This window comes from Solea solea, chromosome 9 (assembly GCF_958295425.1).
Source record: "Solea solea chromosome 9, fSolSol10.1, whole genome shotgun sequence".
In the NCBI taxonomy this organism is placed as follows: Eukaryota; Metazoa; Chordata; class Actinopteri; order Pleuronectiformes; family Soleidae; genus Solea; species Solea solea.
Window position 1 is genome coordinate 15,133,883 of NC_081142.1, and position 24,749 is coordinate 15,158,631.

Here is a 24,749-nt window from a genome sequence, read left to right on the forward strand (position 1 = left end):
ATGCCACAAAAATATCTTCTATCTAAATATCTAAATAAAACAAGAAAGTGACAACGTTTTTTTTCATGCTTTCAGTATCTCTTGTTGTGAAACGCACAGTGCCTTTGCAGACGTAAACCTGACATGAAAACATGAATTATGAAAAAGAGTCATCACTACAAGTGGACGTCAATTGGCTGCTATAGCAACGTGTTGCAACAACATGTCAATAAATGCAGCATCGTGTCCGTAAATACCTGAGGGCTGCACTGAAAGCTTCTCTTGACATGTTTTCAGTGGAAGAAAATGGAACAAAGCAATTATTCTTTATAACAATTGCACACATGATTTCTAGCTAAAATATGTCTGAAAGGCAGGAACAACCTTGTGGAACAGGTAGCTTTGATTTAAAGAAAAAAGTGGCTTCAACATATGAATGAATTGGATTGAAAAGGAAAAATTGGTGTCCTTGGTTAGCTGCCTCATGACAGGCTTTCCAATATTTTTCCTTTTAGGCCTCATGGGGAGACCTGAGCTAATTTTAGCTGTTTGGAGTCGTAACTGAGCGGCTACACATCAGGTACTGATTTCAGAGGAATTCTGACTTTGAATCATGCAAAGATCATGAGAGTAAAATTCTAGAGCCTGACATGAACATATTAACCCATCAAACAGATCAACTTATTTTTGCGTTCACAGAAACATTTGTGAAACAGTCAGCAAACATGTAGAACAAGAAAAATAATGTTATAACAGAAATCCTGTTTATGTGACAACAACCAAACGGTGTTACAGTATTTATCTGTGTGGAGGAGAAAAGGTAGCTTTTACATCGTTTGAATTAAAAGTAGGGCTACAGCGATAATTTGATTAATCAATTATTAATTGATTACTGATTACTGATTTTTTGATAATTAAAACAAGCTTTCTGAGTTTGAACACTTTCAAAATCAGAAATTTGAATGCTTTCTAGTTTCTTTGCTCCAGATAACAGTTTGATTTGGATTTGAGAAAATCATAATTTCCAGGTTTGGAAAACAACGATCAACATTTTATGGACCAAACATTATAATTAAATAATTATGGAACTAATTGTTAGTTGCAGCCCTAATATAAATAAACAATGCGCATTCTGAGAGCCGAGTGTTTGTATTCAATTTTTATCTAGTAACCTTTTCTGTTTACTTGGATCCATGTTCGGTCGGTCATCATTATTGTCTGTCCATATCTGCTACCGTATTGGGCCTGGGATGGCACCTAAATCTCGCTGTTATTCTCCATTGTAAATTGTAGCTTCAGCAATGTGTGTTGCAACGGGATCAACCATTGTTTGCATGGAAATGTACTGTAAGTCCAACCAAATCGAGCAGGAACAATGCCTTATAGCCAGAGATGACCTACATAGTAAACGGTTATTTCTCTTGCTTAAAGAACAGGCTCTCCTCCAAGTGTGTACACCATCCTCATTAATACTGGTGTTTATATATATATATATACAGTATATATATATATATACATATATGCTCTGCAGCGGGAACTGCTTATTGTGTATATTAACATTATGCAGACACAATTAGCAGTGTAATGTTGCACTAAATTTCACCAAAGTGCTTGTGTATTTCCTCATCGTCCCATGAGTGTCCTTCCACCGTTGGAAGCAGGACGGCTAATTGCCAGCACTGAGCAAATCAGCTTAATTTGCATGATTTGCCCCATTACTTCAGGAAGTCACCAGTGACCTTCAAGTGTTTTTATAAAAAAACAACAAAAAAAACAACAACAGTCACATTTGGAATTTTGAAACGTGTTTGTGCTATTTATAGCTTTAGTAGAGTTTGTGCACTTGAAGGGATTGTGGAATCATAAAAAAACAGGGTTTTCACTCGGGCAGTTTATCAAAAGGAACGATAATGACATCCAATTAATTTTAATGATGTACAGAAGCGTTAGCCGTGTGACTTTGATCATTTCTTCTATGTTTTGAAAAAAAGACATAGCTCATTGTTGCTGTGAAAACACTTTTATGTTATGTTACCCTATTTTTAAAAATAACACCAAGGTCATATATTTCTATACATGCTGTAACAAATACTGTATATTGAGAAGGTTCAATAAAAATCACAGGTTTTATCATTTATGTCAGGGCTGTCAAACTCAATTACAGAGGGGGCCCAAACTAAAATCTGTGTCCCAGTTGAGGTCCAGACGAGGTCAAATAACAAAACAACAGAACAAATGATTTTCCATTGTCCATTTCCATCCGTCTTGCCTGATTCCCTCTGCTGTATTTCAGTAGAACAGCACATATCAAATGTATCTTAGCCAATAACTTGCTGTACTCAGTTTTTGCTAGATGTATAAAGCTAAAAGAGAGGGAGCCAAACACAAATGAGAGGCCCCCTTATGACACCTGTGACTTCTGTTTTCAAGTATTTGTTTGACATTGACTTAGAGCTTATTAATTAATGAAATATGAATTAAATACATGAATTAAATTGTATGCACACTATTAATTGTTATATTAAAATTTGCAGTGTGTAACATTTAAATATAAAAACACGTTATTCAAACATTCAATCCAATGCTGATTAAGCCTTTCAGCTTCACACGACTCTCCGTGTGCTTCTCAGCACCGCAGAGTTTTGTGTTTGTGTCTGTGGCAACATCCCTGTGCTGCACACAGAGTGATGCATTTTACATCACACCTGACAGAGGGAAGGTGGAAGCGAAACAACTCCACTAGTTGTTGGCAAGACGGGAACAGGCAGCAGTTGGAATGCGGACCAAGTGTCGTCCTTTCAGAAAGCAATGCAGTCTCACCTGAGGAGTGGGTAAAGTCGATGTCACCGCCACCCACTACTTGGCTGAAAATACCTAGAAGCACCAACAAAATGTGTGAGTGTGTCACATATCTGCAGCAGCGTCTGTCACTCACTGCAAAAGCTCAGTCATCTGTCGCCTTCAGTTCAAGTGAAGAAGAAGCAGCTGGGAGGAGAGAAGCCTTTTGAAACAACTTCAAAGAAACTATAAATCCAGTTGCTATTGATTAAATGACCCTTTTGTCATTTTAATTATGTTCGTGTTTGTACATTGTGGTTTTGACATCCTGTTTGTCATGTAGACGTGTGTGCTTCTGTTTTGTACATTGTTATTCCGCCCGTACATTTTCATCATGCAAATTTAATGAGGTAAGATAGATACTGCTGATAACCACTCGTGCGCTTGTTCAACCACACAAACACGCAGAATACTTTGGACACTTGCAGCTATAGCCAAGCAACTGAAACACCCTGCTCATCTTTTCCACACTCAGTCACCAGCGGCATCAGGTTAACGCACTCTCTTCCTCTGTTGTGTGTTTTAAAGGGAGCAGCCCATCTTCAGTGCCAAAGCTCATGTCTTCCAGATTGACCCGGCCACCAAGCGCAACTGGCTGCCAGCCAGCAAACACGCCGTCGCCGTGTCCTTCTTTTACGATGCCAGCCGCAGCGTGTACCGCATCATCAGTGTGGGCGGGACTAAAGTAAGACACACACACACACACACACACACACTGGTTTCCATGACTTCAGAGGCTTCAGAGACTTAAATTCATTTCCTGGAGACTTACTCTAACCTTAACCGTAATTACTACTGGCCTAAACCTAACCCTGACTCTAACGTCTTCCCCTTAAAATGTAGTCATTTACATTATGGGGGCTTAATTTTTGTCCCCATAAGGAAGACGAGATCCCATAATATGACTGAGTAAACTGATTTAGGGCCCCACAACATAAGGAATACCAGGCACAAACACACATCCACACACACACAGGTTTGCACTGCTATTTTTCTTTGGACACGGCATTGATTTTCATTCATTTGGACAACCTAAACAAAGTGTTATTCCCTAACCATAGTAAAAACAGTTTGAATGCATACACTTGAGTTAAATCAAAATCAGTTTTGTTTTTGCATGACTTCTATACTGCAATTTGTGTCACTCGGCAGAATGTTTCCTCTGTAGTATGTGTCATCCTGACTTTCATGTGATTAAGCCCACTCTTTGCATCCAGAGGTTCTTAAAATAAATACAAACATAGGAGTGCATTTGTAAAATATGCACATTGTCAGCAGGATATTTATAATGCATTCACGTAAACAAGATTAAAGCCCTAACGGGTTATCTTGTTAGCACCAAACTGAAACCCAGAGAAAGTTTGTTGTTTTCAGTCGAATGTGTCTTTTTTTTTTATTGTACAAACATTAGAGGCTTTGGGAGGAGAGACTAATGAAATCTACATTTGGCAACAAATCCACGTCATCAAACCATTTTACCGATAGATATTTGCACACCGCCACAAATTTTCTTTTTCTCTGTAGCCTGGTTGATAGATATATATTTTTATTTATCTGCTCACGGCAAAGTCTCCAGTAGATTTATGGCATTAAACTGCAAGTGACACAGCAATAAAAGGTCCAGATTCTGCATAATTTAAATTCAAGTAACTGTGTTTATATTTTAGTCGAGGCCTCATTAAAGTGCACAGTATCTATTGTTGCTAATGAGTGCATTTAAAAACGTCAAACACCAGCCTCATGCATGATACAGGCTGCTGCACAGTGGCCTCTTGTTTATCAGACGAAAATCCTCATATTTTCTTGTCAAGTGTGTACAATGGAAAAATAACGCTCTGTAATGAATTTGGCACTTAAAGGTGACGGGAATTATTTATATTCTTCCTCGCTGTCTTTGGATGCTGTGAACTGCTCATCCTTGAAAATTACTTTCTTTTGAAAGCGGGCTTTTGTGGTGTGTGAGAAGTAGTTTGGTGAATGCATCTGTCTAATGGTGCATAATGTGCAACACACCAGCTTAACCACACTCATTGTAAGTCCTCAAAGCTCTGTCCATCAAATCGGGACAGGTTTTTGTAAAACTCCATTTAGTTCTTAAAGGGCCTGTTTGTCTGTCTTTCCCCCATGAACTGAATGCCTGTTCAAGATTCACTATTGAAAACATTCACCGCTCTCATCTTATGCTTCTTTACCCACAACAATGAGACCGGGACTCTCTCCTTTTTTCTTGGTAGAGTTACTCCCACACACACACATATGTTATGCTGTAAATTGAGCCATCATCATATTGGAAGACTTGGGGACAGATAAATATGCGTAATATGCCTGTTGGGTCACTGTTATGTGGCATCCACATTTTATACCCAATTATACTTCCCCCTGTGTCAATACCTTTCATTCATCTCTCAAAATTAACAGTTTACCGAAAAAAAAAAACCAACCGAATCTGGGACCATAGGGGCGACAGTAGCTCAGTGGTAGAGTGAGCTGTCTTTCAACTTGAAGGTTGTGAGTTTGTGGGTGCTTCCCTGTATGAAAGTGTGAACCACTCTTGCCTTTTCGAGCCCCGGTTGGAACAAGGGCCTTTCTGTTTGCATGTACAGTTTGCATGTTCTCCCCGTGTGTGTGTGGGCTTCCGCCAACAGTCCAAAAACATGAAATATGGGGATTAGGTCAATTGGACACTCTAAATTGACCTTAGGTGTGAGAGTGAGAGTGAATGGTTGTTTGTCTCTATATGTGTCCCTGCGATGGACAGGGCGATCTGTCCAGGGTGTCCCCCGCCTATTGCCCTGTGTCAGCTGAGCACAGGGCACAGGGCCCCCCGCGAACTTCCTGTGGAGGATAAAGTGGTAGAAAATGGATGGATGGATGGATTTCTTCCTTGTATCATAACCCACATCCACCACCCCCCCAAATTATCATCCAAACCTGTCATTGCTCTGCTTAAAAACAAAAGTGGGCAAAAACTTAACCTCCTTTGTCGAATTATGGAAAAAGTAGTGAAATAGATCACACTGAGTATATACAACGTTGTGAAGTTTCTAACGAAACATTGATATTCATTTCAAAACGTCAAATACTAAAAGAAAAATGTGTATTGTATCACACGGTATCTCCCCTCTATAATTTTGGTGGAAAACCTTCCTGTTCTTATTTGAAAACACACATTTATTATTTGATAATTGATCCACTGTTTACTTCTGTCCGTTTATTAATTTTACTCTCTGTGGTGCCAGGCCATCATCAACAGCACCATCACTCCCAACATGACGTTCACCAAAACCTCGCAGAAGTTTGGCCAGTGGGCCGACAGCAGGGCCAACACCGTTTATGGCCTGGGCTTCTCCACAGAGCAGCAACTGCAGCAGGTAAACAAAAGGAGTCTCTCATTAATTACTGAGTAGAAAGAGTCCCTTAATGACGCGGCAGAAGAGGACAGCGATGGGACGATCGGGGCGCTGTTTTCATGCAGGTTGGATCAGCTTCTAATGCGGCTGGATTATATTCACATCAGCTCATTATGTCGCGCTTATACAAACGTACTCACGTGTGTTACGTCCACTTTCTGCCTCCTGAATGTAACACACAGGTAAAGAAGATTTGAGAGAGTGTGTGGTTTCTTGAGTGCTGTAACTCGCGTCTCCTTTCTTCCTCCACCTGCAGTTCGCAGAGCAGTTTAAAGAGGTGAAGGAGGCGGCCCGTTTGGCCAGAGAGAAATCCCAGGAGAGGTTTGAACTTGCCAACCCTGCACTCAGCATTGCAGCTCCCCAGGTAAAGAGCACCGCCGCCCCTTCCATGAAACATTAGCGTATTTATCTACATATATTTCTTTTGTTATTTTTGTCTGAAAACCCAAGGTAAAAAATGAATCTGATGAAATTATCAAAAGGTCAATCAGGCAAAAAAATTAAATGAATAATAAGGGAGCTTTTATGTAGTAATATATGGGTTTTTGCTGGGTTTTTGTATTAATAATTTTATAGCATAACAATAAAACTGTTTTTATTTGCTATTTTGGAAATTAACTTTCCGAAATCCTCACTGTACAGTTTCACTGGGAATATTTTTCTCCTAGAGGGGAAAAAAAGCAAAATTCAAAAACGTTTTTCTCCCAAGAGGAGTCTGTGGTTTTTCCTCCGCAACTGGGACATGGTCTCTGGACACATGCTGCTGTTAAATTTTGTGATGCTTATAGCATCTAAATCAAGGAGACTAGACTAAACTCTGTGCATAAAATTGAGGCGAGTTGTTCCCCGTGTGAATTCAGGGCAATGAGATGCAAGATATATGATTTGTCAGTACTTAGTTGAATTGCCACATTTACACCCTAATTGGAGAAGGCCTTTGTCTTGCTTGCTCCCCTTTGGGAGTACAAAAAAGATATGATATCTGCAACTATTTCAACTTTGTGTGTTATATAACGTGATCTAAAAAGAATGTTGTTGGAGGGATGGACGGCGTGAAGTGATTAAACTTGTGGCATGATGGTATTTGGCCAGTACAGTGACTTGGTTTGCCATTTTAACCTGTACAGAATCATCAGTGATTAGATGAATCCCCACATTTTTTACTTAACCTTCTTTCCCTTGCGAAGCCTGCACCTCAATGACACTGAAAGTCAGAGTTATATTTACTGGTGCAGTTCTTCAGACATTTACTGGGAGGACGGGACTCAGATTTAATTGCTCTAACTTTGGGGGAACATGTGTCACATATAAATCTTTTCGAGACGCTCTGTCAGTCTTTTTTTTTTTTTATTATTTTTTTTTAATATTTGGTTCCTCCACATATTAGACTTAAGAGTCTGTTTATTGTTGCTGTGGTGACGGGCCAAAAACACAGTAGTGCTTGTTAATGCGATGCAAGTCCACTGTGTGTAAATCTTTACAAAGCCAGTCAGTGATTAAGACCGAGAGACTGCAGAATCATGACGCCGACGCTGAGCCAAGCACCGAGACACTTTAAGAATAGCTGATGCTTTGTCTTGTCAATTTATTTAGTGCAGCCAAGGGAAAACACCTGTGGTGCCACAAAATCAAGCATTGATACCAAGGAGGTCAATGACGAGAGAATTCCAAACAGGCAAAAGGACAAAAGCTCCTCAAACTGTCTGACGTTTAACAATAAACATGTAATTCACTACAATTCATGCTACTGCTAGTATAAACGACACTGTTATAGTATAAAAATATTATAGCGGTGTCTTTACAACTGTGATAGGAATTTATACAACTGTGATATATATCTGCTCCTGGTTTCTCTCTACTGTCTCTACCCCCCTTTCCTTTTTTCTCCCCTACCTCCCTTCTCTCCCCTGTGTTTCCTTTCACCCCAACCGGCCGAGGCAGATGGTTGCGAGTCTGGTTCTGATGGAGTTTTCTCGCTGTTAAAAGGGAGTTTTTTTGGAAACTGTTGGGCTTCTCTTCTCTTGTTTCTATAGTATTTTAAGGTCTTTGCCTTACTACTGCCTTGAAAAAATGTATGCTTTGGTTTGGTGCGATACACATACATTTTTATCCTTTAATATATAATCAAACTCATAACTAAAGCGTTCAAATGGATGTGGTGTGGAGTAGAGCAGCAGTAGAGTGTATGTACTCGGACACTGTGTGATGTACTGGTCGTCAGTGACACAAACAGCAAGCAGGAGTGTTACTGTGGTAACTAGAGTCCTTGATGGTTGTTGTTGACTTTAAAGAACAATTAAAGTCAGTCAAGGTCAGACGCAGCAGCGCAGCCTGCACTGATTTTTCTGGCTAAGACAACAGTCATTGATTTTGTGTCAGACGGTAAACTCGGTGGTGGCGTTGTGGCTAATATCACAGCATCTCACCTCTGAGTCGCTACAGCTCACTATAAAACACCTCACTGCTGAGTGTTAAAACCTGCGTGATAGAGAAATAATATCCCGTCAAAGCTATTGTGTGATGGTACTTTATGTATGAGGACGAAGCCAAATAAATGGGATCCAAAGAGCTGTAATGCCAGTTAAGAGCTTGTTAGAGTTGATGTTGTGTTGTGTTTTATAGATGTTGTCTGTGGCCCGTTATGCTCATTCTGAACCGATTTGATTTGAAAAGTATTTTGTACTTTTCAAATCAACTAAATGACATCAAAAACCAGCCACACTTTGGCTGTTCAAGGTGTATATATACATACAATGGTGAACACCAAAATGCACTTTTTTAATCTTTTTATAAAACAGTGGAACAGGGATGTGTATTTAGCATAAGTACAAAATGAAAATGAAAGGTTAGTAAATGGAACTACAGTTACATACAGTGCTAACAAATGTATTAGACCATCACCAAAAGCCATAGCTGCCCTAAATGAACAGCATTGGTAATTATCAAAATAATTTTTTATGTTTCTGTAATGGTTACTACACCAGTACGTAAAAGCTCTTTAACACAATTAAAATATAATTATTGTTAGCCATGAATTTACAAGAAACTGAAGAAAAAAAAAAATAGTAAAGCATATCTTAATTTCTTGATTAAGATGCCAAATTATAGTTATTGACATGCATTCCTGCACAGAAGAATGGACAATACCATTTGTAATAGCAGTAAAACACAGGTTCAATAAACTGAACATCTCTATAACATTACACTAATGCATTTTGAGGCATTATGTACTGTTACTTTGACCATTTTGCCTCTTTTATCCTGCATGTACCACAATAATATTGATATTATCTATCATAAAGTCAAGGTATAAATTGAAAATATAGAAGAGGAATATCGTTTTTGTGATAAGAGGAAATAACAACCAAAAAAAACAAAAAGCCTTGGCATCCTGATCCACTTATAATCCGAGGGATGATGATGGTTTAAACAGTACTACAGAGAAGCTGTTCTCCGTCACCCAGTGTGTACGTTTTGTTTGTTTCGCCTCCAGCTGGTCAATAACAGCCCTGCTGCTTACAGAATCAGTCCACAGTGTTGCAGAGTTGCAGCTCTGCAGCCTCGAGCTTCATGAAGCACATATTCAGAGTGTGATACGTGGTTGGCAGCAGGCGATCTGCAGGCAGTAAAGCCCGAGCTTTCAGGCTTATTTGCAGAGCTCAGTGATCAGATGCAGGAGGAGATGGTGGAGTCGATGAGATGGAGTTCAGGAACGATAAACGGAGCGATGCAGCGAAACGTCGCCTGATTGACAACAAGTGCAGAGATAATAAACAAGATTTGTGCTAAAGATAAAAATTATAGTAGTCACAGACAGGAACAGAACACAAGCGTCTACGATTAGCACTTTGGTGTAAAAGACAAAAACAAAAACTCCTAAAACATAATTTAAATAAGGCTATTAAAGTTGTGTTCCTCCTGTTTCGTCTGGCTCAGCTACTAAAAGTTCTTTATTTTTATCTTCTATACCATTATCTTATTTTCTGGAAATAGGGAAATAAGTATTGTCATGCATCAAATAAGACTTCACTTGTTCACACCATTAAATAAAGGATTAATGTGACAGATATCAGAGTGACCAGAGTAGAGAAATCTTAAAAATATGAGCTATATCCTCCATCGTCTTGTTTTGTCCACAGAGGAAAGACATTCCATTCAAACCAGGAAACGCTCACATTCAAGAAACTCAAACTGATTAATCTGTTATTTAAACAGTTGACGATTACTTTAATAATGAATTAATGAATTGAAACTGATAAATGATTGCAGTGAGGGAGTGGGCGAGCGAGCGGTTCTAAGCACATACCTCTGATGCATTTCACACATGAATTAATAAATCGGGTTAGTGGAAAAACTGGAGCTTTAGGGAGCAAATGGACTGAAGCTCGGATAAATAAGTAAATATCTGTGTGAATGTACCAGAGATGAACAGTGGTGCAGATGCATCAAGATGAAAAAGCCGCTAAATATTTTAAATACCTGGAATACTGTCGATTACAGTGTCTTCTCCGAGGTTTGAGGTGTTAAAAAAACAACCACACATTCACACATACACTTCTATTTGGCAGGTTTTTACTGAGGTGTTTGTGTTCTTACAGTTTATGATCATCCAAATTGTGCTGAAGATCAAAAAAACAAAAAACATATTTATTCCTTTTTGGCTAAGTACTCAATGTTATGTGATCACCTGTCACTCTCTCTTCCTCTCTTAACTCGAAACAAACCACAGATATAAAATCCATTAATTCCTGAGTGTAATAGGTGAAACTTTCATGAACGGGGAACAAAGCAGAATTACTGTAAATTCATGCTGCTCAGTAACTTTTCTTTTTCTCCTCATGTTCTCCTCCTGCTCTCTGTTTTCCTGCTGCATCATGGGCCGTATTCATCTCCCAGCTCTCCCAGGTGAGTGAAACTCCACCCCCTAATCAAAAAGGAAAGAAAATTACATCTTCTAAGTGACTGTGGTGTTCACATACTTGCTATTGTATGGACTAGTGTGCTCAATAATTAATTCCAAGTTGACTTCAGAACAAATTTAGCTTCAGAACTTTGCTGCCGAAAGAGAAAAGCCTTTGTTTGTGACGCCAGCAGCAACGCACCTGCACGTTTTTGTTCTGAGCGCAGAGAAAAGCACAGGTCATGGCAGCACATGACTAAATTCAGCCATTTTCTTCTTTTCGTTCACTGATATTATCGATATTCCACACGGCATAAAAAGAGACAAGTGGGAATTTGTGTCAGTTCCCTTTTGAGCTCAAGTTAATTAGTAGTTGGTTGTTTTGCAGGTTTGTGCTTTCATGTCTCTGCCGTGTTTTCACTCCGCTTGTTAGTGAACAAAATGCAGAAGGAAAAAAAAAAGAGAGTTGTAAATTTGTAATCCTTTTTATGACTTAAACATGATCCACAGTATAAATAATTCAGGGATATGCTTAGGCGATCCGTTGACTTGACTTTGATTCTCCCTGTTCTCTGGTTCCTTCTTCTGGACACAGTTCTAATCCACAGTGTGGGATAAGCCTGGTGTTTTATTTACATATCCATCTCTGAGGTCGGAGAGAGCAGATGAGCTGCAGATAATAAACTGTTGTCCTCCGGGGAACACAGACAGCCTGCCTTAAATGAATAATACAAGCTTTTTCTACAGTAAGTGCAGGGTTGTAAAGCTTCACTGAGGAGGCCGGTGGTCGTTGACGAGCTCAGGTTTTGGTGCACAAAGACCAAAACAGAAGGCAACAGCACTACAGAACCCTTGTCTGAACTAATTCATCTGTACACTATAAAACAAAAAAAGGGAGGCTGAGCACACGCATGCAGCCTCCAACTGAGGGGAATGGTTTGTTGGGAAAGAAAGATTGAACCCATTTGTGGGCAACAGTGAAGGAAAATACCAAAGCACAAAGCAGGTTAGAGTCAAGACTTCTACGAACTGAAATGTTCATTCAAAGTTAGTTTTTTTTAATGTGAGATGACGATGAATGATTCTACTAATACTGTACTTAATTTGAAATTAAAAAAAAGAAGGGAAATATAAACAAACATTAAAACTCAACTTCCAAATCTCTCAACAAGTTATATTACATTGGATATTGATAATTATCGTGATACATTTGAGATACATAAAGATTATTTATGGCCAAAAAAAACCAGTTGTCAAACATGATGTCAACATTTTACACATCAAATAATAATTACTGTTGGATATTTTAGTTGATTGAATTAAATTGAACTTTCTTTTTTATTCTTCTCTAAGTATACTTGTGGGTCACAGAAAAACACGTCAAATCCTCATTTCTTAAAAATTGTAGTCGACTAATAACTGGACTGATACTGATGTGTTATTTTTTTCATCTGTCATTGACCTATAGGAGCTGTCAGAGGAGCGTCATTCGCCGCCGCCGCTGCTGACGGTTAACGGTCCGGGCGAGGAGAAGCTGTTTCGAAGCAAGAGCGCTGAGGTGGAGCTGACAGTGGAGAAGGAGCGGGTGAAGAAGATGTTGTCTGAAGGGTAATGATGGTGATTTTTCTTCTTCTTTTTTTTTTTATCTCGTGTGAAAGTTTATCAGCAGAACTTTCTGACATTTTTGAACGTGCAGCGGACAATGCAGCATAGCAATAAATACAACAATCCTCTCCAGTATTAATAATACACAAAAACATATATAACCATATTTAAATGAAACAACAGGAGCAGATGTGTGTGTGTGTGTGTGTGTGTGTCAAATGCCACAGCTCTGCTACGTGAGAAGATGTAAATGCCTGAAGCACTTTGTTGAGCTGTGCACAGTAAATGAGGCTGAGGATGAAAAACACTCAACTCCTGTTCTGTTAAAGGGAGGAAGGCAATGACCATTATTAACCATTAGATTAAAAAAGTATTTACAGAGCAGGTATTTGTGGTGATGCTTTTTTCCTCATTGCTTTATTGAAACGTTATTGACGCAGGTGCCAGAAATAGCACATGTTGTCTAACTCATTGCTCCACTTTTCACCACATGTCACTGAAGGCTTTTCATAGGTTTTTAGAGAGCTACTGAGCTGGTAATCTGAGGGGTGGAGAGGTTTCTTTAAAAAACAAAACACACAAACTGAATGAATGAAGAACAGACAGCAGAGAATAAAAGAATGGAAAGGTTTGTGTCTGTGACCTCGTGGCTGCAGCAGAACGGAGCCTCACATCTCCTCACATCCCATCCAGATTTACAAATAAAGGTTCACTTTTGGAGCCATTTCTTTCCTGTTAATGCCTTATGTTTGTAGGAGGTGTTTTCCATCTTTCCTTGCTTGACTTTGTCCTGACATGTTGAATGTGGTTCATACACAACATCCTGTTAAATCAGAAACTTTGATGAATCCAATTTCTAGGATAAACAGATATGGTTTGCACGTGTAGACAGGACTAACAAATGTGAATTCAGAATATGGACAACAATGTCGAGCATAATCTTCAGTTTGGGGACATAAAACAACGTAACAAGTTTATTGTTAAGGTTTGAGTTGAGAGTTTTAAGCAAATGAACGCAGTGAATTTGTGCAGACAGCCGACTGCTGCTGAGTTTAGGACCTGTTCTAACGGTGACCATTATTGATCACTCAACCTTCCATCTGAGACCAGGGAGCAAAAAAGCACTTGTCCTTGGCTGATTTACATCCCATTATCCTCGGCCCATTTTATTTTATGATTGTTATGAGCCTCTATACTACAGACTCTCTCTCTCTCCTCTGTTATGACGAGTAGTTTTATGGTTGCCAAGGTGTTGGTGTGGTCGCCATGGCAAAGACTCCACTTCCTAAACTCGAAGTCTCATCCTAAAGCTCCCCGGATTTATTAAATATCTCCTCTGAATCCTGACCTTTATCGACACGCAGGACGTAATCTCTCTTTCCCACACTGCAATAAGAGAACACCTTGTGTTCGTCACTTAAATATTTTATTTACAACTCTATGGTGGTGAGATTTTTCATCGTTGCAGGTGATTTTGCTTATTTTCTTTCTTTTTTTTCTTAGTTCTTTTTTTTTATGTGAGATGAATGATGCTACTTATACTGTACTTAACTTTGCACATTTGAAATAAAAAAAGAAAGAAGGGAAATTATAAACGAACATTAAAGCTCAACTTCCAAATCTCTCAAAGAGTTACATTACATTGGATATTGATCATTATCGTGATACATTAGAGATACATGAAGATTATTTAAAGGATTAAAAGGAGAACACCTTGCGTCCATCACTTAAATGTTTTATTTACAACCCCATGGTGGTGAGATTTTTAATTGTCGAAGGTGATTTAGCTTCTTCTTTTCTTTTTTCTTTTTAGCAACTTAGAAGCAAACCACCACTACATTCCTATTTTCACTTAGACATCAAAACTGAGTGTGAGAATCATCTCCTGACTCTGCTGTGCACATTATTCTGGTGGTTTTACAATGGCAGCTGGCACACATATACACAGATACTGTGTGCTACAATATCTGGGCGCAAATTATAACCAAAACAAAGACATGGTAGAGGCCTCAAATGACCATAAAAGTTATGTCATTTCATTTTTTTTTGTTTTTTTGTCAAATCATTGGTGATAGTTCATTTCTATCAATTTAGTAGGTGTAATCTATTTTATCGACTGATCATATTAGCTATAGCGTATTGTTTCTGTGATTCAATCCTAATTGCATCGTTTTTTTGACTTCAGGTCCATGTGTGAGATAAACCTGGAGGCTGAGCTCTTCACACTGCAGGACAGTAACGCTAAGCTGGTGGAAGCGCTGCAGGAAGCAAACAGCAGCGTGGAGCAGTGGAAGAAACAGCTGGCCGAATACCAGGAGGAGACCGACCGCCTCCGAGACCAGGTGACCATGCAGACGCTGTGTACTAGGGATTTTGTTTTTACAGGAATTGTGAGGGAATGGTCATTTTGACATCGTTATTCTCATTTTTATTCAAAAAACATATTTAGAATGATGACTGTGTGATATTTGTGCAGATCTGTGAGAAACAAAGTCTTCAGTCTGTAGAGTAAGATGTGTGTAGGTCAGAAGAGGATTAATCTAAAATGATAATTTGACACACATTTTGGCTTTCACAAATATTGCACCTCCAACGATTTGAAAATTTCAGTAGGCTGTATTGTGACTTTGATATAATTTCGACTAATTGTCCAGCCCTATTGTGTACATTGTAACACATTTATTATTAATGTTTGATAACATACGATAATGTAGTTATGACATAATATTGCAGTGACAATATTACTTGCAATAACTATGAAAACAGTTCAACATCAAATAAATGTAAGCAGAATCATTTACACTGTCACACTGCAGATGTTTAACAAATTCTCCTCATTTGGAATGTAGGCTGCCATATAGGAAAAAATGACAAAACAAAAACCGTTATCTATCTTTATTGTAAGTTCTTGGTCAAACAAAACTAACACAAGGATTTGTCAATCTATATCTTTTATGATATTTACAGTGTTTTGAAAAATATGATATCGCAGTAACAATACCTTTTCTAATATCATGTATTTTGACTCATCTGTAACCTCCCGATTTTTTTAACACTCTACAAAATATTTAGTCTCATAAGCTCATCGCTTTAAAAAAAAAAAAAATTATGTAAACACAACATCTGCCAATTGCTTAAGAAAAATAATCATATATGACATACTTATGGCATAAATAATCTTATGTCCAGTCTAAATGCCCCAAAAATGATTAGTATCTTGCAACACTTTGCCAAAAGCAAAGCAGAAATAGTTCCTGTCATCCCAGAGTGATTTCTTATTTTATATAGAAACTGGGTGTGATGAATTGATTTTAATCGTACGTCTACAGCAAGTGTCAGACTAAATTCCCCTCACAAACTTGCTCTGTCCCAAACTGCAGATGCATTCATCATCCAGCCCCCCCCCCCCCTGTGTGGATATTTCTGTTGACAGGCCCCCGTGATGATCACTGGGCCAGAATGCAGACATTTCATCTTTAATTTAGGGAGAGTATATCATGCCCTTGCTCATATTTTATAGCGCCTCTTCACAGGACAACAGAATTGCCGCGTGCCGCGTCCAACTTCCATAAAACTATTGTCTTCAGTGACGTAAAACCTCTTTGTGGTTTCATCTTTGTCTCCAAGTCTGGGTGAAGGTTAACCACACCTAATACATGTACACGCAGCTACAGAGACACTGCAGCAAAGTCAACCAGGTGGCTAAAAGTAGAGCAGGCCTCAAGGGTTTGGCAAAGGGTTTTTTTTTTTTTTGAGGGGGGCAGGGATGTTTTTTTCCCTCCTTCTTTCTAGGGACAGGACACCCTATACTGCCCACCCCCTCCACTCTCTGTGGCCCAGTTGTAGGACGGAGATAAATAACTGTTGGAGCAGCAGACGGAGCGAGGTTGGCATTGGCTGATTTATTTTTTATTTTTTTCTTCTCCCTCATCACATGCTCAGATTCAGCCATGTTGGTGTTCATCAGCGACAGAAAGACGCCGGGTGTATTTTGGTCTTCCTGGGTTGGGTACGACCGCAGCTCGGGTTTAATGAGAATTGTTAGTTTGTTCCCGAGACGAGGTTGTTTTTATTTCTTATTTTCCTTCAAAAAACAAAGGAAATCAAAGTGCTTTGCATAAAAGGTGAGGGCGTGGACTCAAAGAAATGACATTAAGTTTCCTGTTAATTCTTCATGTTGGGTATTTTCTAAGTAATTAATTTGACTTAACATTACATTCTTTTAATTTAACCTTTTATTTTTATGAGGAAGTCCCTTGAGATTAAATCTCTTTTTCGAGGGAGACGTGTCCAAGAGGCACGCTGATACAACAAAAGAGCAAACAGAATAAAAACATATCAACACCCAACACTAGGAATGGAAATCGGTATCGGTAAGTATCGGTATCAGTCCGATTTCGGTCAAAATCACTGGATCGGACAGATAAAAATGTATAGTCCGTCCAAATATCGCATGCTTTTCTATGCACAGACTGTAAAAATATATAGAAATATCAGCAAAAGCATGTTTATTTTCTTCTTTTGGGGAGAGCAATATTTGTCATATCTTTGAAATGACTCGGCACAAATGTGTTAACAGCTTTAAAGTTCATAAATGGTCTAAAATGACTGTATTGGAATAATATCGGTATCGGTAGATACTCGAGGTTTTGATATCGGTATCGGTATCAGACACAGAAAAGTGGTATCGGTACATCCCTACCTAACACTGTAACACCGAGTGTATTGCAGACGACACATTTGAACAAGCGCACTTTGCATTACCATAAATTACATGACGGTTTGTGCTATTGGAGAAATTCCATCGGTTTCTGAAAAGCCACTATGTGGTTATTACGGTAATTTAATTCGCACTGTTGCAGGAAGCCGGCAAATCAGAATCTCACCAGAGAGGAAGGAGCTATTTTATACTGTTCAAATTTCAAAGTTAACACAACATCTGGTGTTCTTGTACAACTACAGTGTTGTTTTTCTTCATTTTGAATTGTAAATGCACCATTTTAACATGCAGTAAATTGTAAATACCTGCCAGATATTGAAAGTTATGCAAAAGCACTTAACTCACGGGACATTTTATGGTTTAACTTTTATGGTTATGGTGAAAACAAGCAAGAAATTTTAGGAGTAGCAATTACACTCTTCTGTCGGTACAGTTTTGAATTCGCCCAGGGAAATAAGATGCTGAAGCTGTAGCGAATTTTGCACAATGTTCCATGACCGTGGTGGAGTGTAGGAAAAAAGCCGTTTTTATCAAGTTCTGAGTGGATTTTGGGAACTGTGAAGAGGAGCCGATGTGATGAGCGGGAGTTGTAAAGCTGTAGAGAGCCAAGCAGTTTTTGCAAAAATACCGAATATGAACAACATTAGCTCCTGCGGGTTTGCGTATAAACCGACAGTTCATAGACGACATTTTAGTGAAGCGCAATTTTACGTTCTGAAATCTGTTTCGATGAGGAAAAAAAATACAAAACGTTCTTTCAATGCCAATAGATGGATTATCATGAAATGACTCGCCCAGATTGAGGCACAAATCTCCCATATCACAGCTGCTCACTGAACTGCAACACTGCGTACAATGGACTAAAACATCCACATACGATAGCCTGTTTTTAAAGTGATGGATAACACAGTATGATGCATTTACAATGTTTTCATCTCACCAAGCCCTTTACGCACAACCCAGTGCACACACCTGTGTCGAGTCAAAGATGACTGAATAAAAAGAACTTTCAGCTTTTTATTTCTGCAGTGAAACAGCGTTATAATTAGATTTAGCTGTGCTGTGAATCCAAAGTGAGCAAAATACGTGGGAAAGACGTTCCTAATTTAACTGTGCGGAATAAAGGGAAAGGAAAAACAAACTAAGAAGTCATTGTTCAAAGCCTCAGAATAAGTGAAGAAACCCTTCATGTCTTTATTTTGAAAAAGCTGGAGCCAAATATCATTTTGCATTGGTTTAAAATGTATAGTAAAAATAAAAAAAGAAAATACCCTTTTGTCAAATCATTGGTGATAGTTCATTTCTATCAATTTAGTAGGTGTAATCTATTTTATTGACTGATCATATTAGCTATAGCGTATTGTTTCTGTGATTCAATCCTAATTGCATCGTTGAAAAGTTTATTTTGTGTAAGTAACTGAGTAAAACTTGAACAGTCGAGTGCATTGAGAGTTTTTATTATACTGTACGTCAGCTTTCACCTTCAACATCTGGCAAAGGCAGTGACAGACTATAATATATTTGTAACATCAGAGCCTTTTATTTTTAGTTTCTGCTTTAAAATGTATAAACTTGAATACGCGTTTGCTTATGTGGTTAACCCTGTAGCATGTTTTTATTTGTGCCACTAATCCTGTGAGGTTTCAGAGCTGTGAAACGTCTCGAGCAGAGTTACACAACGCAGTACAAGCTTTAAATGTCACTGAGTGATTTAAAAAGGCCGAACAGCTTGTCCTGGTACAGACAAACATTCACTCACCTACTTCGTTTTTCCGACCAGGAACATTTTTTTTTATGTTTTTTGGTGATTTTTTTACAAGGTCACTTTCCTCCAGCAATTTTGGAAAGGTCACAGCAGCAAGAGGTTTCAATACTGCGTCCATGGGCAGTAAAGTCTTATTTTTTACAGAGGCATCACAGTGTGTGCGTGTGTGTCTTTTTGTATGGGTGTCTGTGATGGTCAAGCTAATTAAAAACCATAGGGAGTGAGGACATTTTGGGAAAGTGAGGACACTTTGGCTAGTCCCCTAACCTAAAAATGGCTTTTTGAGAATTAAGACATGGTTTTGGGGTAAAGGGTTATGGTTGGGGTTAGGCATTTAGTTGTGATGGTTAAGGTTAGGGTAAGGGTAACTTTTTGTGTCATAAAAACTGACCCATAGTCTTCATGGAGACCAAAACCCCTGGTCCTAATGAGGCAGAAGGTAATGTCTGATTGTTTAGGGCTAATATTTGAATTTAAGTTAAGTTAAGTTAAGTTAGTATGTTTGGCATTAACTGGGCATGATTAAGGTCAGTGTGGAGTCCTGTGTGTTCCAGGTATGACTTGTTAAGGACTAAATCCTTTTACACATTCACATTATTTGTATTTGTTACCACTTGACGACCTTTTCTGCCATAAAAACTTGACCTTGTCGGGACCAACGTGTGCATGTGTGAGTGCTTGTGTGTGCGTGCGTGTGTGTGTGTAGTGAGGACTCGACGAGAGACGACAGAGTAAATGAATCAGGAAAGTGTCATTAAACACATTTGCAGATTGCACAGCAGAGTGATGCATGATGAACGCTGCTCTTAGTTCTGACTGTATCTGTGCGTGAGTGTGTGTAGGCGGGGAGGTGGTGACCCTGTTTTCCATCAGTAGTAATCATCAAACATGCAGTGTGTGTGTGTATGTGTGATTGTGCCTGTGTGTTTCCTTTTCAGTGATTATATTTCTGCATCTTTATTTTGTTGTTGTTGTTGTTGTATAAAAACCTTTTGCTGATATTCATGTTTACTCTGGAAGTGAAGGCTCCTTTGTATTTAGAAAATTACACCACAGCCATTTCACTATCCATTCACTGTTTTTTTTTACCTCCACCAGACAAATCCTTCTTTCCTATCTTTGTCAAATTTAGACTGAGGAGTAACTGGTTTAATTTATGAAACTAAAGCAGCCAAAAACTTGTAAAGTGGTGTCTGCATGCTCCTTGGCGGTGATCCTCTGACCTGCTAACCTCCTTTTCTTCCATTTTCCATTTTGAGTGACAACAGTCACAACAGCTGTTGGATGAAGTGCTGTGTAATTTTGGTTCCGATGTCAATGAACCCTCTCCAAGACTAATTGGAATACTTGTGGTGATTGAGAGCCACCACAAGGTCACAATTTCAATTTGTGTGATACTTTGATGAAAAAACAATGATGTTGCATCTACTACTTTGTGTTTAGTGCTAATTAGTGTGCGGCTCAGGCTGTGCCCGCTACGTTAACGTCATTGTGAGCATGTTGGTGTGTCCGCATTAACTCTTTATGTGTTTGCTTGCATGTGTGTGTGTGTGTCTGCTCCAGGTGGCAGATCTGGAGGCCCAGCTGGGACATCCTGCTGCTGGTCAGACTGCTAGAGAGGAGCTGAGTCGCTCACTGGAGGAGCTCGAGGCTCTGCTGAGTGCCAGAGAACAGGCAAGGCGCCCTGTCCACACCATGTATTGTGCACTTGTCTAAATGTATTCACCTTTTCAAGGGACGCTCGGTGAAGAAAGCGAGAACAAAATACAACAGCATTTCACAATATAGCGACCGCAGTAAATAATAAATTGTCTGGAAATGAATATTGGATATTTATTTAGGCTGCTGTGAGGAAAAACAGAAAGACAACAACAATGGTAAATCTAAGTGAATTGATTTATTTGTACATAAATGCAACCAGGAGGCAAGAAAACATCAGTTTGATGATTTGTTCTCTGAATCATCTTTTAAGGATTTGAATGAAACCTCTGTGGTGCAATAAGTTCAGTGTCTTTAAGATACGTGTTTAAAATTCAAGTAGACACAGACAAGAGGAACAAGTTCCCCTCAACTGGACCACAGTTTGTCTTTGAACCATTATCACTTGTCTTATTGTTGATTCATTCATCATTCATCATTCACTTGGCCTGAAAAGATCCTTGATAGAATGCTACACACACACACACACGTACCAAAATGAATGTTAAGTCTGAGATGCAGATGTCTCGAGCTGTCACCTACATGTTAATTAGGACCAAACAGGACCGTTCTGAGTCACCTTTTTCATTGATTAATCTTTAATGTGAATTTTTATAGTGCACAACTATAATCTGGTCAATTTATCTTGTACCCAGCATGCATTTTCTTTCTCAAGTGCATGCTGGGTGCACTTCAGCCAAAAAGCCATTTTCACCGTAAAAATAAATAGGTTATTAAAATGAAATATACATTGAAGGCAGCTTGCTGCTGCCCTTCAGCCTCATTAACATAACTATAGCTGTCCCGTCATTTACACCAGCTCCGTTTTTGGCAGCAGGATGGTGGTGGTATGTTTCCCTGGAGGCGGAACAGCCCCCCCCCCCCCCCCCCCCCCCCACCTCTCCACAGAACAACAAGGTGTCCTGTGCATGATAAATGACTGCGCTGTGGTGGTAAAGAAGGCGGTGGGCTGTTGAGTTGATTTGAAATCATTTGTGTTTTTTAGGAAATTCACAATTTGCAGAGCAAGAAAGCAAATGTGGGCAAGTTAGAGAAGGAGAGAGAGGAAGCCATGCAGCAGCTCCAGGTAAGCACATGAGATTTAATGCTTTTTTTTTGCCTCCTTAGATTTGTACTTAAACTCAACACATCACAGCCAACGACTCTGAATCTACTTGTTTTACTTGAAGATGACACACATCTCATACGATGGTCAAAGGACATATTTAAAGCTGTAGTATGCAACTCCTTAATACAAATGTCAAATGAGTTCACCCGACGCTGATTAATCGTGACTCGAGTTATAGATTATAATACTGTACTATATATAACAGTGTTTAGATCTTTTGTTGCCTAGCAACGTTTCAACGTGTTTTGTGTCGAGACAGATGGAGGCAAGAGCAGCGTTGCACTAGTAAAGCGAAACCTCTGCAAACAGGTTTGAGTTTGACTGAAAACACAAAGAAGCTCCCACTAAATGTTCAGAGTACATTACAGAGATGGGAGTAAGTCGAGTCCCTGCTTTAAATCAACCATGTTACAAGAGAAGTGTATTTCCTAGATATTCCATCATTTCAAATATTAGGCTAAAAAAATGGCACGTTTCGCACATTTATCATAACCAGCTTTGATCCACCAAGACATTAACTAGTGTAAGATTAAAATAGCAAACAACTGACTTCCTGTCTTACCTTCCTTTGTGGGATTTTAAGTGTCACGTAGTGGTGTTGGTGTCACACAGTGGCCAAGTCTGCACGCAAGGCTGCAAAAACAGGCACCCGATGTTTTCAGTGTTTCAAAAAGAAAATGGTAACGTTTAACCCCTGAATTTTTGAGAAAATGTAAATATTCTATAAGTCAAGTCATTTTAGTCAAGTCGAGTGTTTTGCCAACATTAAAAGCAAGTCTCAAGTCCCCCAGCTTTCCCCTCCAACATTCCACTGCTCAGAAAACCCACATGTTCAGCAAATGCTGCTACTGAATATAGACAAACGCTCCCTCAGTCAGGTCTGATAGTATTACTTGACAGAGCCTCCGCCTGTATTCAGATGACGGGTGTAGTATGTAAATAATGTTCACTTGGACCAAACAGAGGCAGCAGCATAACATCATGAATAACAAAGATCACCTCAAGTTATGCACTGCAGCTTTAGCGATAGACAATTATATTCAAAGTCATATGACACTGACTATAAAGATTATACCGATAAACAAAATACAAGTTTCAGTTGTAGTGTGAACAGAGTCTCACTATTTTCTTTTTGGTTGTTGTTGCTCAGACCAGCAGCAGTGATGCAGACGTCAGTAGAGGTGAAATGAGGGCTTCAAGGAGAAATGCATCGCCTTGATTAGGTTCTATACCAGTGTATTTTCATTTTTGACCTTAGCTGTCCCCGTGTTAACTCCTTAATCTATTCACCGCTACTTTTTTTACAAACTGCACCGTCTGCAATATAAAGCTCAAATTTACAACTGGTTGTTGTTCAAACTTGCTCTTCTCATCAAGTGGATTGTATTTAGTAGTGATGGCATTGTTTAGTATAAGCTTGATACTTGTACCTAATCAGAAGCTGCTGTACTGCGGTCGCCCTCTGGGTAGTGTTGAATACAACACATTCTTTTAGCACTTAAAAGACACAGAAAGAGTGTTGGCACATATAATTACAGATTTTGCTTCAGACTTTAGACAAAGGAACCACACAAACCACACACAAATAAAGCCCATTATAAAGCATTATTGCCAGTCCTGTGTTCGACTTTATCATTCATTCATGACATTATAATGGACTGAGGCGGCAAAAGTAGCGTGAATTACTGTCTTGCAATTTGCCCCTCATCTCTCTGCCAGGTGTGCCACTAGAACACTAGATGCCTGTGGTGGTGATGTCACAGAAAGAATATGACAAATACCAACAACATATTGAAATGCATAATGCTAACCATGAAACTTGTCTGCAGGATATGGAGAGACGAAACACTGAGCTGGAGGATCGAGTTCAGAGTGCGGAAAATACGCTGGCGTCCAGCCGGGAGGAGCGGGAGCAGGCGGAGGTCGAGGTCCAGCGTATCATCGAGGTGCTGGACGTCAAAATCTGCGACCTGAAGGACCTGAGACAGAGCTTAGCAAAGCTCGTAGATAACTAGCGACAGCAGCAGCCGGGCTGCATCTCCACAGTCAGAGCTCGTCTTCGTCGCGTGGCCTTCGTTTGTGTTTCACTGATGGAGGAATCAAAGCAGCGTGGAGGAAAATGCTCAAGTGTTTTCTCTCACGGATTTGTTTTGTTAGTTTAAGATCAGTGCAGAATAAACACAATTCACATCAGCTGCATGTCCATCAGCCCATCAATCCATGCTTTTAACTGACTACTCTGACGAGACAACACTGGGCCCAGTTTGATGGTTAAACAGCGCCCTCCTCCTTACTTTGGTGCCATTGCAATTAAGTGTATTTGTCAGAATCTGGAGGCGGTGAAAGTCTTTTATATCTTATCACAGCAGATATGTGGTGATTTATTAAAATAAATCGAGAAACCACTTTTAAAAGACAATTTGCCATTTCCAAGAGGCATCAAAGTATTTTTTTTCTCTTATTTTTTGAGTGATTTGTCTACATTTTACACTTTAGAGATGAAGTTTGAAACAATCAAATACTAAGGGCCTGACAGTGGCGCTCTGATTTTCTGTGGAGCTACAAATCCCAACCACTCAATGGTGTCTGTGCGAGAAACTAAGAGCATTAAATAAAGTTAATGAGTAATTATTTTTGATACCTAAACAACAATATTTTACCATAACTCCAGACATTTGTCTATAGAAACCTATGTTTCTGTCCCT

General features: G+C 39.2%; 1 protein-coding gene across 2 annotated transcripts in view; it reads left to right on the forward strand.

The window, feature by feature from the left end:
- Nucleotides 1-24,237, forward strand: part of homer3b (homer scaffold protein 3b) — a 39,454-nt gene extending 15,217 nt beyond the window's left edge. For both annotated transcript variants that reach the window (XM_058638794.1, XM_058638795.1), the window contains 9 exons: nt 3,346-3,502; nt 6,057-6,188; nt 6,484-6,591; nt 11,124-11,132; nt 12,596-12,735; nt 14,918-15,074; nt 20,781-20,891; nt 21,922-22,002; nt 23,874-24,237. In XM_058638794.1, coding sequence (XP_058494777.1) covers nt 3,346-3,502; nt 6,057-6,188; nt 6,484-6,591; nt 11,124-11,132; nt 12,596-12,735; nt 14,918-15,074; nt 20,781-20,891; nt 21,922-22,002; nt 23,874-24,059 — 1,081 coding nt within the window. In that variant the 3' untranslated portion in view covers nt 24,060-24,237. The remainder of the gene's footprint in view (nt 1-3,345; nt 3,503-6,056; nt 6,189-6,483; nt 6,592-11,123; nt 11,133-12,595; nt 12,736-14,917; nt 15,075-20,780; nt 20,892-21,921; nt 22,003-23,873) is intronic.
- The last annotated feature ends 512 nt before the right edge of the window (nt 24,238-24,749 follow it).